The 17,230-nt window shown below is 42.6% G+C and overlaps 1 protein-coding gene across 1 annotated transcript in view; it reads left to right on the top strand.

Annotated features, from left to right (window-relative positions):
• Positions 1 to 1,802: 1,802 nt before the first annotated feature.
• Positions 1,803 to 17,230, top strand: part of LOC139667189 (astrotactin-1-like) — a gene marked incomplete at its 5' end in the record, with an annotated part of 39,696 nt that continues 24,268 nt past the window's right edge. Inside the window, 3 exons of the mRNA XM_071546615.1 lie at positions 1,803 to 2,080; positions 3,414 to 3,547; positions 4,073 to 4,224. Of these exons, the coding sequence (XP_071402716.1) occupies positions 1,803 to 2,080; positions 3,414 to 3,547; positions 4,073 to 4,224 (564 nt within the window). The remainder of the gene's footprint in view (positions 2,081 to 3,413; positions 3,548 to 4,072; positions 4,225 to 17,230) is intronic.

Below are 17,230 nucleotides of genomic sequence, written 5' to 3'. Positions count from 1 at the left end.
TTCCCTGTATACTGGTATTAGCCAGTCGTCCTTGTCCCGTCTGCAGCTGGTCAAGAATGCTGCAGCTAGGCTTCTGATGGGTTCCAGGAGAAGGGACCACATCAGCCCAATTCTGGCCTCTCCCTCTCTCACTGGCTTCCAGTACATTTTAGAATTGATTTTTGGTATTTGTTTTTTAAAACCCTGAATGGGATGACCTGTAAAGCCCCTATACAACCTGCAGTTCTTCTGTCATGGGGCTCCTGGCTGTTTCTCACCGTGTCTTTGCTGTTGCAGACCCAAGACTGTGGGACAGTCTTCCCTTCTCCATCAGATATGTCCCTTGTATTCTCATCTGTAGTCATCTGGATTTGTCTGGTTGTATTTGTATGTTTTGTGGGGGGGTTTTTTTTATTTCTAGCAGTGCTATGGCTTTGTGCAGTACTTTTAGCAACTCCAGTGGTTTTGAAATGTGGTTTATTAATCAATTTGATTTGATTTCTTACTGCTTTCCGCCATTGTTGTCATTGCTATGACTTCCCTGTGCTGTAGCCATAGCCTCACATTGATGGTCACAACTCAGCTCACCACTGGGCACACCCACAGCAACTGGCATACGCACAAAATGTTCCAAACATAATTTAAAAGCCAATTTCAGGCAAACAAGGGATTAACTGATTTGCACAGAGTCACAGACAGACAGACTGATCATGTATAATAAATCCTGTTTATTTATCAGTTATTTTAATTTGAAAAAATAAAATGCTTTAAGTCATGCAATCTATGAAACCTTAAAATTATGCCTCTTTCATTTCTTTAGTGTCAATTAGACAGGAATATTTTTTATAGGGAAAACACTAGCAAGGGGGGAAAGCCTGTGTTAAATAGTAAATGTATTTACACATAACATTTCATGGAAAACCTTCCGCAATTGCTTTCGACCTCTTTCATTTCTACAGCGGCAATGCAATTAAACAGTAATAGCTTCTGTAGACAAACAAATTTTTTGGACAGACTGATACTGTAAGAAAGAGACAGGACCCTGGTTTTATCTTTTCCAGAAATTGTTTATTTTTCTCAAGGTGTTATCAAATCCAGTAACCGAAGCAGAAAAATAAATCAATTAAGGGCAGGTGAATAACAGCCTTTGCGAGCAACAGACACAATCATACCAAATTTATGCAGTGTAAACGTTTCATCGTTCAACACAAATCTTCCCCATTAAACTCTTCACCCTCTTTGCTACAGGGAACTTCAAGCCCTTTGCAGCTGTATTTACCCAAATATTTACACTCTCACTCGATGTGTTCTGCCTGTGATGTAGAAAAGCTAAAAAAGTCTCCAGAAGGGAGATATGGGAATGCATGAACGCTTTGTATTTCTGCTTTGTTGCCACAGAGAAGAAAAACAGAAGTTTTTCCAATTGTGCTCATTCACTCACTTCAGATTTTGTCTGGTTACTGGGAATGAGTAGCTTCTCTATCTATCTGTCTATCTATCTGTCTATCTATCTGTCTGTCTATCTGTCTGTCTATCTATCTATCTATCTATCTATCTATCTATCTAAGAAATCAATAAATGTAAAAACACCTTGACAATCAGCAAGGATATTCATCTATTTATCTTGCTTTTTATTGCTTTTGCTGACAATTTTTGTATTTAGATTTTTGCTGTCAAATTCCAGTGTTAAGAGCCGTATAAACAAAGATTATGATTCTTCTTATATTTAATATTTGTCAGTCTAACGATGGATTGATCAATCACTTTATCAGTCAGGCAGTCAATCAACCAATCAACCAATTCCCTTTCCTCTATCCAACCAGGCAACTCCCCGTCGGAGGAGTCGGAGGAGCGCGACAAGGAGCCGAGGACGCTGACCTACCCGGCGTACATCGCCAGTCTCCTGGACACAGGCGCCAAGCGCATGGCGGCCGGCGTCCGCATGGACTGCTCCAGCCAGGGCCAGTGCCCGCGCTCCTGCCACCTCTGCCACATGAGCCCCGGGGCGGCCGGGGGGCGCCAGCAGTCCGAGCCCGTCCTGCTGCAGATCACCAAGGCAGCGCCCATCTACGAGCTGGTGTCCAACAACGAAACCTACCAGGTGTGTATGTGTTTAAAGTGGTAATCCTACAGAGCCTTGTTGCTTTGATTTTGGTGATATCTTTGTTGCTCAGCGCTTGCTGTGGTGTTTCTGCACTGCTCTTCCCAGAGATCACCTGTCAATCAAACAGTGTGTCCAGTACTGTGACGTCTTGTTCCTTGGATTTTCTGTTGATGACGTTTGAGTTTCTGTAGGTGGCGCTCTCTTATTGTCTGATAAATCATGGTGGCTATTGCTGCTCATGCTAACAGCATCACTTTCTGTAGGCCAGTGGTTTTATTCCCAGGAAAGCCCACAACGGGTATTTAGAACAGCAAATGTAAAATCTTTCATGAACTGGTTGATTCACTATTATGTTGTATCAATCAGTGTCAGAATGGGCATTTATTTATAGGAAAATGTTCTGGATTACTGTACTTTAGATTGGAATATGGGTGTGTGAGGATTAGAAACATGAAGAAATGGAAAAAAGGCACTCTTCTCTTCAGACCTCCAAAATTGTTGGTTGCATCTTCTCTTATCATCAAAAATCGGAATGACTCGGTTACCTGTGAATGATTAAAGGAACCAATTGCTTGTCATCTTTTGCTTGATTAAAATCAAAGGAGTTGGAATACTTTCACCCAGAGAAAGTCAACTTTTTTTGCCATGTGTCATCTAAGCTACCTTAGTGTGCGAGGACGACAGCTAATTATGATGAACATGAGCCCAGGGAAGGTAGCGGGAAATAGTTCAGCGTCAACCTGATGTTTAGAAGGGGTGATACCCCTTCTAAACCATTGTTTTTTCAGTTGAAGACAGAAAACCCTGTGGCCTCATTACGAAAAAGGGTTACAAAAGACATGAAAGAGTCAGAGGGCTCGACAGGGGAGGCTTTTCCTTTCCTCGATCTGCCGGCTCTGTGCTGCGCCATAATCTACCTCGCCGTGCCGTGACTTTTATTTGACTACATCTGTACGTCGATACCGCCCCGAGACCTCTGGCGGCACGGAAGTCGATGCGGCGCTGTCCGTTCCCCCCCGGGGTGCGAGCCTGTCATCCTCTAGCTTACACAGCTGCTGCTATTGACGAGGGCTGATGGGACGCTGCTTGTGCCTACACAGAGGAGAGAAGCTGGGCTCGACAGTGCAGCTGCTGGTGTTGATGGCCATGATGAGACCACGGGCAACATTTTGAAGCGGTGTAGATTTTGGCTATTTGGCCTACAGCGTCAGCATCAGTGTTATATGGTGATGAGAGTAAGATGGTAGGTTTCATTGCCCAGAATAAAAAAAAAAACTGTTGTGCTCTCTCTCTCTCTCTCTCTCTCTCTCTCTCTCCCTCTCTCCTCTAGGCTCTTCAGGAAGCCATGATGAGCATGCTGTGGTGTTCGGGGAAGGGTGATGTTATCGACGACTGGTGCCGGTGCGATTCCAGCGCCTTTGGCACCGACGGTCTGCCCACCTGCGCCCCGCTTCCCCAACCTATGTCAGTGGTTCGCAGTTACACTTAGAATAATATTGTTTTGGCCAAATATATCGCTCTCGAACTCAACTGTGGTAAACACCATCGATCATTTTCTGGCAGAACTCCGTCTCCTAGCGCAGCGGCCTCCAGCCGCGTGCCATCAAGACCCGAGGTTTTCATTTCAACCAAACACTACAGCAGCTGATGTCACTGATTTGTTTGCCCTGCCTGGTTGAGGGTATGGTAATCAGTGAAATGAGGTGTAGTGATTGGTTGGAATGGAAACCTGCGGACACATGGGTCTCGATGGCACCATGGTTGGAGACGACTGTCCTAGAGCAAGTCAAGTTGTCATGAATTCCGGAATAAATGGCTATATTCCCCGCTGACAGACAAGTATCTTTGACATTTTAGAAGACGTTTTCATCTGGTTGGCTTAGCTGCAGGTTCTAAGATAATGGATACTGTTTGCTATCAGTTACAGTGTTGCTGACAATATTTTTCAACCAGTGGCCCAGTTTTGCATCTCTGTCGTTCCGTTGCCAGGCTGAAGCTGTCTCACACCTACGAGCCCAGCAGCTCATTGGTCATCATGGAGTGGAACCACACCGAGCCGCCAATCGGGGTGCGGATTGTTGATTACCTCATCAGCCAGGAGAAGGTGACGGAGAGGACCGACCACTCCAAAGTTGAGACAGGTACCTTGATCCAGAACATTCCATGTCAAGAGTACGGCCATTGAAATCAGCGAGGCCCCCAACACTTCCCCATTGCTTCCTGACAGAATGTGAAAATAGACCTGTGTTGCCAAGCAACCAATATAATTCCAGTGTTACTACTGCTTAGTACTGTTAATACTGCTTAGCAACAAAATTTACCTCCAGAATGTAAAACCTGAATCACTGCAGAATGGGAAGTATTCCAGACCCCGCATTTTTAAGATTTTTTGCTTATATAGATACAAAGCTTTGCCCTACACTTATTGTCATGCACAGTGACCAAGTGCAAAAAGATGGCAATCTCCTGGATTAGTGTCATTCAGTTGTTCCACCCCATCCCAAAGAACAAAGTCTACTCCCAGTGTTTCCAATAGTTTCTGAACTGGCAAGAGGGAATGTTGATGTATGGCATGGTTACCACTTTGGGATGGGTAATGAGTCAGTGGGGAGGCCTCTATTCGTATGGGCGACTGTTGGCCAGTGGCCACTGGCAGGCCCTTTGCGTTCATCATTTACCTCAGCTCAAACCACAAACCCTCCAGTTTACCAGCACCATATGGCCACAAAAGTTTCATTTGCGCTGTCTTATCCAGTCTGCCACCTTGAAAGAGTCCTATTCAAAAGGTGATGCAGAATGAATTTCATAGGAGTACATTTACACCAAGCGGCTATACTCCATGATGTCAACATATCATGTCGCTGTTGTCAGGTGAAAACCATGTAACTCCTCTATGATTTTCTGCTACACTCAGATTTGTAAAACCCTTTCAAAATCCCATTGGATTAACTCAAAAATGCATGGTGATGAAGCTAAAAATAAGCCTTTAGTTGCTCAAAAGTTGACATTTTGGAGATACAAGGTTTTCACCTGACAGCGATGATATACAGCTAGTTGAGTTCCTCAACTTTTGCCATTATTTTGATGGTATATTTGTCTGTGTTTCTACTCTTTCTGGACTCTGCCAGTCCATAAGAGTTCTTGAAGCCTAGAGCATTTCAAGCAGAAATATCTTTCCAAACATGAAGCCTTTCCCCAGGTTAATTTTAGGTTTGTGTGCAATAGCTTGTCAAAAAGCCACTCCATGTTATATTTCACTTGTAGTTTAAAAGGCCTCCACAAGATGGCGTTCAGCAGTAACAATATTGAAGTATGGCAGTATCATAGATTAGCATGTTTATTAGACTGGCTTCTGTGTCGTCTCCTGCACCAGTAAACTGAAGAACTCATTTCACAAAAGAAACATGCATGGCAATTGTTATTTAAAGACACAGGCTATTGCTATCTAATATACTACTGTAATGGTTTTCATTGCATATACAGAAAATGAAAGTGTTTACTATACAGGGGGTTCTTCCTTAATCAAGCAACATATCAACACATTTGCTCAGAATGTATTATCAGTACAAAACCTCTGCAGCTTTAAATTAGAACAGTAATGGTTCTTTGCGAACATTTCCCAAGCAGCCTTCTATTCATTAGATAAGTGTTGTACCTGCATGTGTTTTATAATTTTTCACTGTTTAACCCACACAGCTGCGGTGATTTGTTTACATTTCATAATGGAGTCGGTGTCTAGGCTGGTTTTCCCTCATGCTTTCACTAAAAGGAGAGTAACAGCAGAGAAAGCCATCGGAGCAGCGGGAGTGTGTGTAGCCCTGTCATCCATAACAGAGAGCGCAGCTTATTTGGCTAGACCTATAAGAGCGGAAGCTGGAGGAACAGGGGCAGTTTATTTTAGCAGTAATGACCCAATCTATAACGGAGACTGGTACAGTTCCCTGTGAGTACCAAAGTTTGTTGTAGCTTAATGAGAGAATAAACTGCATTAGTCAGAACACCGGGGATCATTCATCAATATATTCAGTAGGGGGAGGAAAGCGGGAGGGTATTTTCTTTATTAGTGCCATTGTAATCACTGCATCCTTCTTTTCCTATAGGGTTTGTTTGGTTTTTCCAAATCATGCCATTTATATCACTCAGTATATCAAAACTACAAATGATTGCACTCTCAAAAACATTTCATTTCTGTAAGCAAGGGCCTAAAAATATCTAATAACACAATGCATAATAGCAATCGTGCTGAGAGATCAGGTACTCAGCCTTTCAAAAGGTGAATCCCTCATTTTAGAATGAAACTTTTCAATTGTGGTACCCTTAGTTATTATGATTTCTACAGTATTTCCACCCAGCTTCATACCTAAACAGTAACTCACTAGGACCTGAGGTGATATTTCACTTTTGCAGAGCATTTTTCCATTTTTGAGTGCACTTACTATAGGAGTTCATGAATGGTCAAGCACCAAAACTGGCCACTCTGTGGACTCTTATAGGCCTGAACCACATGATCTCCTGCCCAAACAACAGTATATTGTTGTTTGTTCTGGCCTGAAAACACAAAATGAGATAATTGATGCACATCCTCATTTGACACTTATGCAGTGCAGCGCGCTGCAATGGGGAGATGTGAAGCATCAACAGTGCTGGTACCTAACGTCAACCAATTGGTATTTTAGAACTTTGTGGGAAAGAACAGAATTCCAATAACAGCAAAATCTAGTTAACAGCAAAATCTATAAAAGCATTCCATCCCTTTACCCAACTGGGCAATAGCTTCACTCACAAGAACATTTTAGGACATAGTATTCATGCTTCATCTTCTCAGTTTACTTAGAATATGTACTTTGAATGAATGTTCTTTTCAAAATTATTCTATTTTGTATCTCATATCTGGTCCCTTCAATGCATTTCTATGGGATTTTAGGGTGTAGGGTGCGACACTGCTTCATATTGCTGGAGTCCTTCTATCACTATATATATCACTTCTGTTTCTTCATTGAATGAAAGTGCACTGACAATGGACTCTCTGTGGAGGACAATTTCAACTTTTATGGAGCGGTGCGTGTTGAAAAGTGACAATGTTCTCTCAAGATGAAATATCACTTTAAATGGAAATACGACCTTTCGCTTTCCATTTCGGAGTGTTATTACGTCCCGTGCCCTTTGAGAATGCAGTCTGTATCGCCGCGCCATTACCGCCGTGTTCCATGGCCTAAAAAAAACAAATGTTTGCCCCGTTCTCCTAATCTGTGTTGTCAAATTGATACAGGGAAGATGAAAACGGACGGGTACAGTATCCAGGATGACGAGTACATTTTCTGGCTGCGGCGCCATGATGCGTTGTTTACTCTGATTTAAAGTTCAAACAAACTTCCTATCAGGCCACAAAAGTCAATCTTCCGGCCAGCGGAGAAGTGCATTGGTACAACATCAAAGTTTTACAGTTTTGGCTCTGTGTTTTCGAGCTTTTGGAAAGAGTTAATCACGGTCAGAACACGCTGAAAGCAACATCAATTCTTTGGGACTCGACTACAGTCTCAAGTACAGATCGGGTCACTACAGCTGAAATAACCTGCCGTCGTTCTCCGCCGTTATGGATGAGAGGGTGATACAGAGATACGGGCTGGACAGAGAGGGCTTTTCCCACTGGGATCGACGCTCTCGCGCGGTCACGTGGCCGGGGGAGGGGGGTGGCTGCCATGGAACTTCTGGCGACGCTTCGGTGGAAACAAGCGTTGGTACCGGGCAAGAGGCTCAGAGACCGTGGCACAGGAATATTCCACTGATGACTGCGTGATGACTGTCACGCTGAGCCTTTCCAGTTTTCAGAGTCTCTCGCAACTGTCTAGTGTCTACATGGAACCACGCTTAATTTCCATGGCATCATGCATTTTTAAGCCATCCTCGGTATGATGGAGATTACTTTCTATCCATTCAGTTTCTACACACCAGGCTGTTCCTATTCTCCAATAGAACCCATCGCGCTAGAATCATTCCTACAGATTTGCCATCCGCACGCCGCACCAGTAATCAGCGGCTCTTTCTAGGCCCTTAAAGGATGGCATAGGTATTTTGCTATCGGCTGATTAGGAAAAAAAAAAAAAAGCCACTTTGACATACACAATTACAGTTCAGTCCTTTGTCCGTGTTGTTTCCAGACGCCAGCCCCTCCCATCCTATTAATAATGGCATCAGAAACAACTCGCAGACACACTGCTTGCCCGAGAGGTATAATCCATCATGGCAAAAATGAAGCAGAGGATGAATATATCAGACTCTACTTGTTTTCTGGTGTTTGTTGCCTCAAGCCTCCTTTCTTGTTCTCTCCACCAGCAGAAATGCACGACACCGGCCTGCTGGAATGGCAATGGTAGAACATGACAAGTACTCTAGTTACTCGACTTGAGCAGATCTTTCAGAGTAATGCTGCTTTTCAAGTCTAGTATGTTTCAAGTCTAGTATATTTTTACCTGAGGATTGTACTCTTTACTACTTTTTCGTCCAGTAAGTTTCCCTGAGTTCTGTTTTTTACACTTATTCTGGACTTGTCATAATACTTTATCTGTACTGATATGAGCTAAAATAGAACCATCCTCTATCCTCCTATGCCAAAATGAGTAATCCATACATTTTGGGGGAACACGCACACAATTTTAAGATCTTCAATTTATTTCTATTCTCTACTATTGCTTGAATAATTCTCAATTACGCACTTTTACTCCAGTTGAGTAACATTTGACAGAAGTTGCAATACTTCTGCTTAAGTAAGATATTTCAGTGCTCTGTTCACCCCTGCAAAACATTTCCCTTAAGACATGCTAATATTAGTTTTATAAATCAGCATTGGACAACATTTTTTTTTTTTTTTTTTTTTACAACACTGGATTATGCCTCTCAAGCAAGCCGCATGTCTGCCTTTGCTTTTTGTTTTATTTTTTGACGCCGTTAGGAACAGGATGTGAGAGACTGGCATCTGGCGCAATCCAGACAAGAGACAAAGACCAGTACCTTTTCTGCTAGACCAAATTGATGTTGGCTGCGAGTCAAGTCCACCCTGGACTCCGAGCCTGAGCCTCCCCATCAGTTCAAGTTTGTTTGAAGCGCGGGGCAGCTGTTTTGACTTTGCGACCATGCACAGATATTTGTTGTTGTGTTGCTGGTTGCAGTGTTGGGAAAGCTACTTAGAAAGTCTAGTGTTACGAGCTGCGAGGGTCTGAACTAAAGCAAAGCTGCCCTCAGGGGAAATATAGTTTTGTAAACTTAAGTTACTTAAGAAAAGTAGTTCAGTAGTTTTTCCTTTGTAAAAAAGTGATCATATCTACATCTGCAAATAATACAGAATCGCGTGACTGCAAAAATACTATTGATTCGGTAGGTGCCAAATTGCCTAGTGCAGCTCTGTAGTGAAACTTCCCCAACACACACACACACACACACACACACACACACACACACACACACACACACACACACACAGTTCGATCGGAGCGTTCCCACCTATGCATGATGAGCACACCTAGTCTTTAGCGGGTGATTGACTGCTTTGGAATACACGCCCGAACGCGAAAACAAAGCTGTGAACCCGAGGTGGCAGGGTACGGCTAGTTTGTGTCGAGCTGCTGGAGAGCGGAGGACCACCGAGGAGAGAAGAGGAGCGAGGGAAAGAGAGAGAGAGAGAGAGAGAGACAGATAGATGGAAAGATCTGGAAGGCGGACTGCGCGGCGTGGTTCTGATTTCAGCTGTCAGTCTTCTGTCATCTCGGAGAATCAGTCTCAGATGAACTGATGTAGAATTCTCCACAGATCTCCCCCTTGGCCTCCTCTCCCTTTATCTTTTCCTCTCCCACTCCCTCTTCTTTCTCTCCCTCTCCGTGTCTTTTTCTCTCCCCCATCACCCCTTCCTCCTCTCTTTTCCCAACCCCTCTCCACTTCTCACCTCTTCTCCTTGAATCTTTCCCCGTCACCTCGTCTCTCCCTCATCCTTTTCTCCTTTCCTCTTGCTCCTTTCCCCCTCCTCTGACCTCCTACCCTCTCCTCCCTTTTCTGTTTCTTTACTTTTTCTCCACATTTTCTCCCTCCTCCCCACCGCCTCATCCTCTTCTTTTTCCTTGCGTCCTTTTCATCTCAAATACCTGAATTTTTCCCCTTCTCTTCTCTTCGTCTTCTCTTCTGTTCTCTTCTCTTCTCTTTGTCTTCTCTTCTCTTCTCTTCTCTTCTCTTCGTCTTCTCTTCGTCTTCCCCTCAATGCAACTTTGGTGCTTTGTGATGAATTTAAACATCTTTTAAGACAATATTGTTGTTGTATCTATGTACAGTCAACCCGGGAATCAAGTAAAACCATTATTTCTTTAGGAAACCATGTCTATTTGAAGGTCTATCATAAGTTTGGTAGGAGTTCTAAGGCCATGAAACCTACTGGGAATGTGAAGGATTATGGGTTTTTCACCCCAGCTTCTCATTATGAAAGAAGCCTGGGTGTCAGCAGCAGTGAAACGCCCAACTCGAGTACTGCAGGCAATATATTCTTGTCATTAACTTTTAGAGGATCATAAATTAGGACTTATGATGAATGCACCGCAGTATCGATCATTGCACCATCTCTAATGATATTTTGGGTTTAACAGGCATTGATGTAAGTAAGTAATGTGGTAATATTGATCAAACGAGATCCTCATCCTAAATAAGTGACAGGGAAAATCCATCAACGGGAACATATGGACCTTTTTTTTTTTTTTTTTTTACAACTCGCAGACATTTATCAGGGGAAGATATTTTGAGATATAGCCCGACGTCTTGGCAGCTCACCGTCTCCAGATATCGAGACTGCCGACTCAAGAGAGCCTCAGGATTTTAATATTGTCTATTTCAGTAGAACACTATTGATGTTTCCCCCCCAAAAAATGTTTCAGACGCAAACTTTAAGACAGATGCCGCCATCTGATCTTATGCGATAAAATGTAGAGCTCAGGATACTGAGTAGTTCGGAAGATACAGTCCTTTCATCCCCTTTCCCCACTGGCTACGGGTCTGCTATGTTTCAAAGTTTTTTGTTGATTTAGCTGTTCATCACTTCCCTTTCTCTCTCTCTCTCTCTCTCTCTCTCTCTCTCTCTCTCTCTCTCTCTCTCTCTCGTTTCCAAAAGTTTTGATGTCCAACTTTTTCCCTTCAAACACAGAGACAGTAGAAGGAGCATGATGTTGTAAAATCAGGTCCAAATGTTGGATTGTGAAAATGCGATGGATGAGGAGATAGTGTCGGTGCACTTCAGCTACAGACAGTTTCTATGTTTTTCTATTATTTTTTTTCTCTGTGGACATTTCCTCATATCTTTGTCTGTATTTCTCTTTCTTTCCTCATCTTTTCGCTCCTTATCACACTTTAACTTTCTGTATCAGGCTTTGTTCTCACCGTGCCTTCAACAGTTTCGGAACAAGTAGTATTCTAAAAGTGCTAATCCGCAAGATTCTTGTTTTTCTTGATTTTGGTGACACCTTTGGTGATAAGCAGTCATTGTTTTGGTGTTTTGCATTGAGTTTAGCCACCGGCCCATCATACTGTAATAATAAAGACATTGGGCCTCATTCACAAAGTATTTCATAAATCTTTCTTACTTTTGTTCATTAAGAATAACCAAACCAAACCCAAATCTGTGGTGAAGCCTGACACCTAATAGTAAAAAGTAGGGTACGGAACTGGCCATCTGCTATTGGCTGGTCTTTGGTGCCAGGTGATGTCAACCTCTATAGAGTACAACAGGTGGTGACATCACCTGGCACCAATAGCAGATGGCCAGTTCAGTATCCTACTTTTCACCATTACTGTAGGTGTCAGGCTTCACCACAGATTTGGGTTTGGGGTTTGGTTACTCTTTAAGAAACATGCCTACAAAAAACCAAGAAACATGCACAGACTCTTGATTTTGCCGTATCCCAGGTGTATCTGACGATGAATGCCACTTGTTCCTAAATTGGATGTGCGTGCCTGTTGATGCTGATTAGCATAGGTAGACGCCCTGGCATCTTCATACTAGGCCTGTTGACTGAAGGGTCGAGCGCAAATGGAGAGCACTACCGGAAAGATGGAGAATGGCAAAGAGACCCAAGAAGAAAAACTCATACTCTGAGATAGAAGTGTTTTTTGAAGTATTTTTTGAAGTGTAAGCAGTGGAGTGACAGCAACCGTGCGAAAAAACACGGTAAGAAATCACGCTGTCAAAGTTGTAACATCAAAGACACTCACCTTGGATGAAATTAAAAAGAAATGGTCAAGTTAGAATCTAAACAGCGAAAATGGGCGCAGTTTATTAGCTACAGGTGGAGGGAAGGGTTGGGTGAATAATAGGAGAGATTACGCTGTCAGGTGTCCAGTCATCAGCGGAGTTGGACACCGGATTAATTCAATCCATTCATCAGATGGTGATCTCAGACCTTAGGCTATATAATAATACTGTTGATTTTGACCGGAGCTTTCAGCCTGCGGTGTCCAAGCACATCCAACGGCTTTCCGGCACACCTATGGTGCGCTTTGTGGCGGAGCAGGGTAGAGGGGTCTGAGGGTTAGTTAGGGGCGTCATTATCCATGTGGCCCAATCAGTGTAGACTGCGGCTTCTTATATTTCTTCTACCTTCTTCTATTTACTCAAAACAAGCTGCCGTTCTCGCTTCTGTATCACTTTCTGTGCAAAGTATTTTTCCCGGGAAAGACGGACCCTTCATAGGTGCAACAGCTTTAACGAACTGGATATAGATTGAATCACTGATGCATGGGATCAGTCGGCAGTAGAAAGCAGGAAAACAGACGTTTATTTATCTGAAAAGTTGCAGATTATTACTTTAGCCAGTTTTTTCACACTCGGACCGGCATCTAAAACCGCTGTAAATCATATGTCGTCACGCTGGCACCGCGAGCTCAATGAAACCGTTGGATGCCACTTCAATATCTGAAATATTACCTCTTCCCCGAATGTAATCCTCAAATGAGTTGCATGATAAATTCCAGAAGGACGGTGAAAACAGAGCACCCATTTACGGGAAAAGATCTGAACAGAGACTACTGATCATCTGTGGAAGAAACAATAAAAAAAAACCTAAAAAAAAAAAAAAAAAGACCAAATATCTGCCCTTTACTTTCTCTGAAGGCTCATCAGAAACAGATGTCGGAGTATCCCCGCTTTTTTTCTACAAAACATCCTGAGATCTGTGTTGTTTACACACAGAACGTATCCTCCCCTCATTGGCAGCCGCACAGTCGCATTTATACCTTTTCATGTTTGCGATTATGTAATGTTAGATAACTGTACATGCGCTGACTTCATCATACAGCTGACGATTATAGCGTCCAGGACGGGGCTAGATCTGGAGCTGACAACAGCTTGTTTGTGCGCTAATCTCTCCCATAACAAGCTTCAGGCACACAAGGTGAGATCATAGCGCAAGCGCACACACACACACACATACACACACACTTCCCAGCAGATGTGTGGAAACTGTGTGGATGGGAAGTCTGCTTTAAGTCAGGGCACCACCCGGCTGGAGCAGACGCGCTGTGAAAACAAACATCCCCTGAGCTGTGAGCGATCCAATGATGTAACAGCTTTGATCACCCAATAAGGGCAGAGTTTGCTCAGGGGTCAGTGGAACATGGAAACCAATCAATAAACACATTACTCACCTCTCGAGATTACGCACACGCACACACACACTCACACACACACACATACAGGGGGTGACCAGAACATGTGGGACTCGCATCCCCAACTGGAACCAGACTGGGCTTCCTCTTAGCACCAGTCACTTCCTCTGAGCTGCCACTGCTCATCCCGTCCCACCTGCTTTCTCTTTACCACAATGTGAGAGCAGCAGCACTGTGATCCACAGCCAAATTTGGACTGGCCAATCAGAAACGAGACCCTTCATTCCTCTATAGCTGGGCGCTATGAAACTTCACCATGGTGTGCTGAAAGACATTTTGTACAAATCAGTTGTCTTTTATTGAGCAGTATATCCTTAATAAAACAAGTAAAAGTAGAAGATGTATTATTATGAGAATGTAAGTGTAACAGTGATGGAAAAAGTACTCAAATCCTCTGCTTAACCATAATGGAAAAATACTTCATTAAAAGTAAAAGTTCTGCATTCAAAAATTTACTTAAGTAAAAGTATAGAAGTATTAGCAGTAAAATATACTTAAGTATCATAAGTAATAGTACTCATTATTTCAGAGTGTTACATTATTGATGCATTAACCTGTAAGAAGTATTTTAATGTTGTAGGTCAAACTGCTCCATATACTGTTATATATCCATAAACTCTAATTATGCAACATACTGTATTTTATGAGCTTATTGTATGTTGTAATGTAAAACCTTATTCTGCAAAGTAACTAGTAACTACTGCCATGTAGTGGAGGAAAAAGTACAATATTTCCCTCTGAAATGTAGTGGAAGACAAGTATAAAGTCTCACAAAATTAATGGAATATTGGAATATTTTCCACCTCTGGTATAAATCTACATATAGCTGCAATTTTTTTGTTTGCACATGACCGGACAACTTACTTCTGGGTTGTCTCTTAGTTTACATGGACTGTTTCAATATGGAGATATGTTTTTTATGGTCGTAAGACAACAAATACTGTTGCACTTTATAATAAAGCACATTGTGATATAAGGAGTGCTGTATGTAATGTGCGTTGTTTGCTAACAATTCAGTTGCTAACGTTAGCTAGCTAGCCGGGTAGGCTATGTTCTCCATAGAAGAGATGAAGGAAGCTGATCACAAGCTGAAATCACATTCATATAAATTGCTAATTAATTTTGTCTATATGTCATCGCCACAGATACTGCACAGAAACTGTATGTTTTTACTCTTTTTTTCATCCTCCTGAAGGCCTCCCTTTTGTATTTTTATCGCTTTCTTTCTTTCTTTCTTTCTTTCTTCCGTTCTTTCTTCTGTTCTTTCTTTTTCTTTCTTTCTTTCTTTCTTTATTCCATTCTTTCTTTCTTTCTTTCTTTCTGTCATCTTCGGCAAACAGTGAAATGATAAATCAAATATCTCCTTGCTAAACCGTAGTGTGAAGGAGGACAAGGTTGCTTGACTAATTAGTTGAGGGTTCATGACTGGATATACAGTATATGATTTTGTAGGAGGCAACAGGGACACAAGTCCCTGCAATGACACACTGAACTGAAAGCACTCACAGTTAAGCAGATTAATTGCCTGTGGCGTAAATTAGATCTGCTAAATGATCCTTCACCAATGCCCTTTTGACACGTTGTTTAGCCAGAGAAGAGGTGCTCCACCTCTCTGCTGCAGGGGCTCGGTGTCTCCCTGAGGTGAAAGAGACGACGCCTCATCTCCCAGGAATGCTCTCCTGCCAGCCTCTCGCTTTGTCCGTCGGGCATAGCGGATGAAGGAATGACCTCATACACACACACACACACACACAGACGTACACACACTCTCTTGAACAGTTCATCTGCTGGTCAGTGGCGAGGTCACGCTGTTCAGGTTGTTCAGGCACAGGAATACACTCATTTTGGGGGAGATTGGCCTGTTGGTCAGTTTACCTCATGTGATGAGGACATAGACACAGGAATCATCCATGTGTCCCCGGTAGATCATTTGCTCCGGTGCTCCATGCTAACACTTTAGCATACACTATGTAGAGCATGAGTGTGTTCTGTGAACGTGAACTCAGGTCAAACGTCTGCTAATGTGGATCTTGTTAAGTGTTAATTAAATAAGAATGTTCAAGAGAATGCCATGCAGGTGACATGGTGCTTTGTCTATTTTTGTGTAGAATCAATTAATGTTGTTGACACACACAACAGGTGAAGCGGTGGAGTGTAATTAACCTGAAGTCTTATTTTTTCCTTTCAGCAGCCACAGCCGACATATAGTAACAATTAATGGGCCACTTCTTTGCTCTCCTTGCTCTGGCTGCCTGACTAATGTGTGACCCCAACGTCCTTTTTCCCTATATGTGAGGTCTTATTGTGCTTGTGCTGTAGTCGTTAGTAGTGTAGTATGTCCTTTCTTACTTTATAGGCTGTCAATCTATCTCTGCACCAATGTCACCAAGACAAATCCCCATGCATGTATTTTACTTGGTGAATAGAGTGATTCTTATTCTGATGTATAGAGTCATGTGCCTCAGCCAGTCCATAATAAGGTAGACCAGTGTGATATGTGTAGGACAGTCATGTAGATTGAGGTCTATGTGGAACTTTGTGAAGACCAAAGTAATGGTAAGGGCTCATCTGATCACCTAAAATATCATCCATTTGTGAACAAAGATATTTTGTTAGCTTTGAGAGTAATCCTTTGCAGGTTTGTGTTTTGAGCAATTATTTTGTCAGACTAATTGAAATCAGGGGGATTGAGCTATGTCCGTTCATCTGTTTGTCCGTCAAAGGAGGTATCTCGTGTGATATCTCAGACACCACTGGTCTGATTTTGATTAAACTTACAGGGATGATGCGTTTTGGGACTGTGTTCTAGCATTTACAAAATTACACTGATTGGCCTGATGGTGGCGCTATAATTTAAGGTTAAACTTTAAAACTTTTCAAGCAAAGGCCATAACTGCTACACCAGCCGGCTGATTTTGTTGAAACTCGGAGGGATGATGCATCTTGTTACTGATTGCCTGCATCATTCGTGGTGGACGACGTTTCACTTGTTATATTTTTTAAAATGGTGGATATGGGATGCATCATTTTGGAATGACACTCCTCATATTCTCCCTGTTTGAATGGGTCTTCTTTTTGTAAGTTAAAGCAACTAATATTTTCACGTCTGCATCAGCAAGACGGCAAAGGCCCTTTTAGTTATCGAGGTAAATAAAAGGTGGTTTACCCTCCACTACACCCTTGGTTGTAAAGTCACCAAGAGAGGTCTATCTAGATGAAAGTATAGAGTATATATATTCTTGGGGTTTGTCTATGTGAAGCGGAGGAAAGGAGCTCACCAGTTACCACTCCAATAAAGTCTACACGTTTTATTTCCTATGAGACAAATGAAACAGACAGCTCCTATAAAAGCCTGGTGATGTTTGTGTTTCCCATGCCTATCCTTCCTTTAGAGTGGGCCGCATGGAAACCCCATGAAATATGATGTAGGTTCATTCTCTGAAGCGTTTTCCGTGA

This window comes from Centroberyx affinis, unplaced genomic scaffold (assembly GCF_046629955.1).
Source record: "Centroberyx affinis isolate AG114_WGS23_722 - 3 ecotype Tasmania unplaced genomic scaffold, CSIRO-AGI_Caff_v1 ptg005354l_1, whole genome shotgun sequence".
NCBI lineage: Eukaryota > Metazoa > Chordata > Actinopteri > Beryciformes > Berycidae > Centroberyx > Centroberyx affinis.
This window is presented reverse-complemented; position numbering and strand designations above follow the sequence as displayed.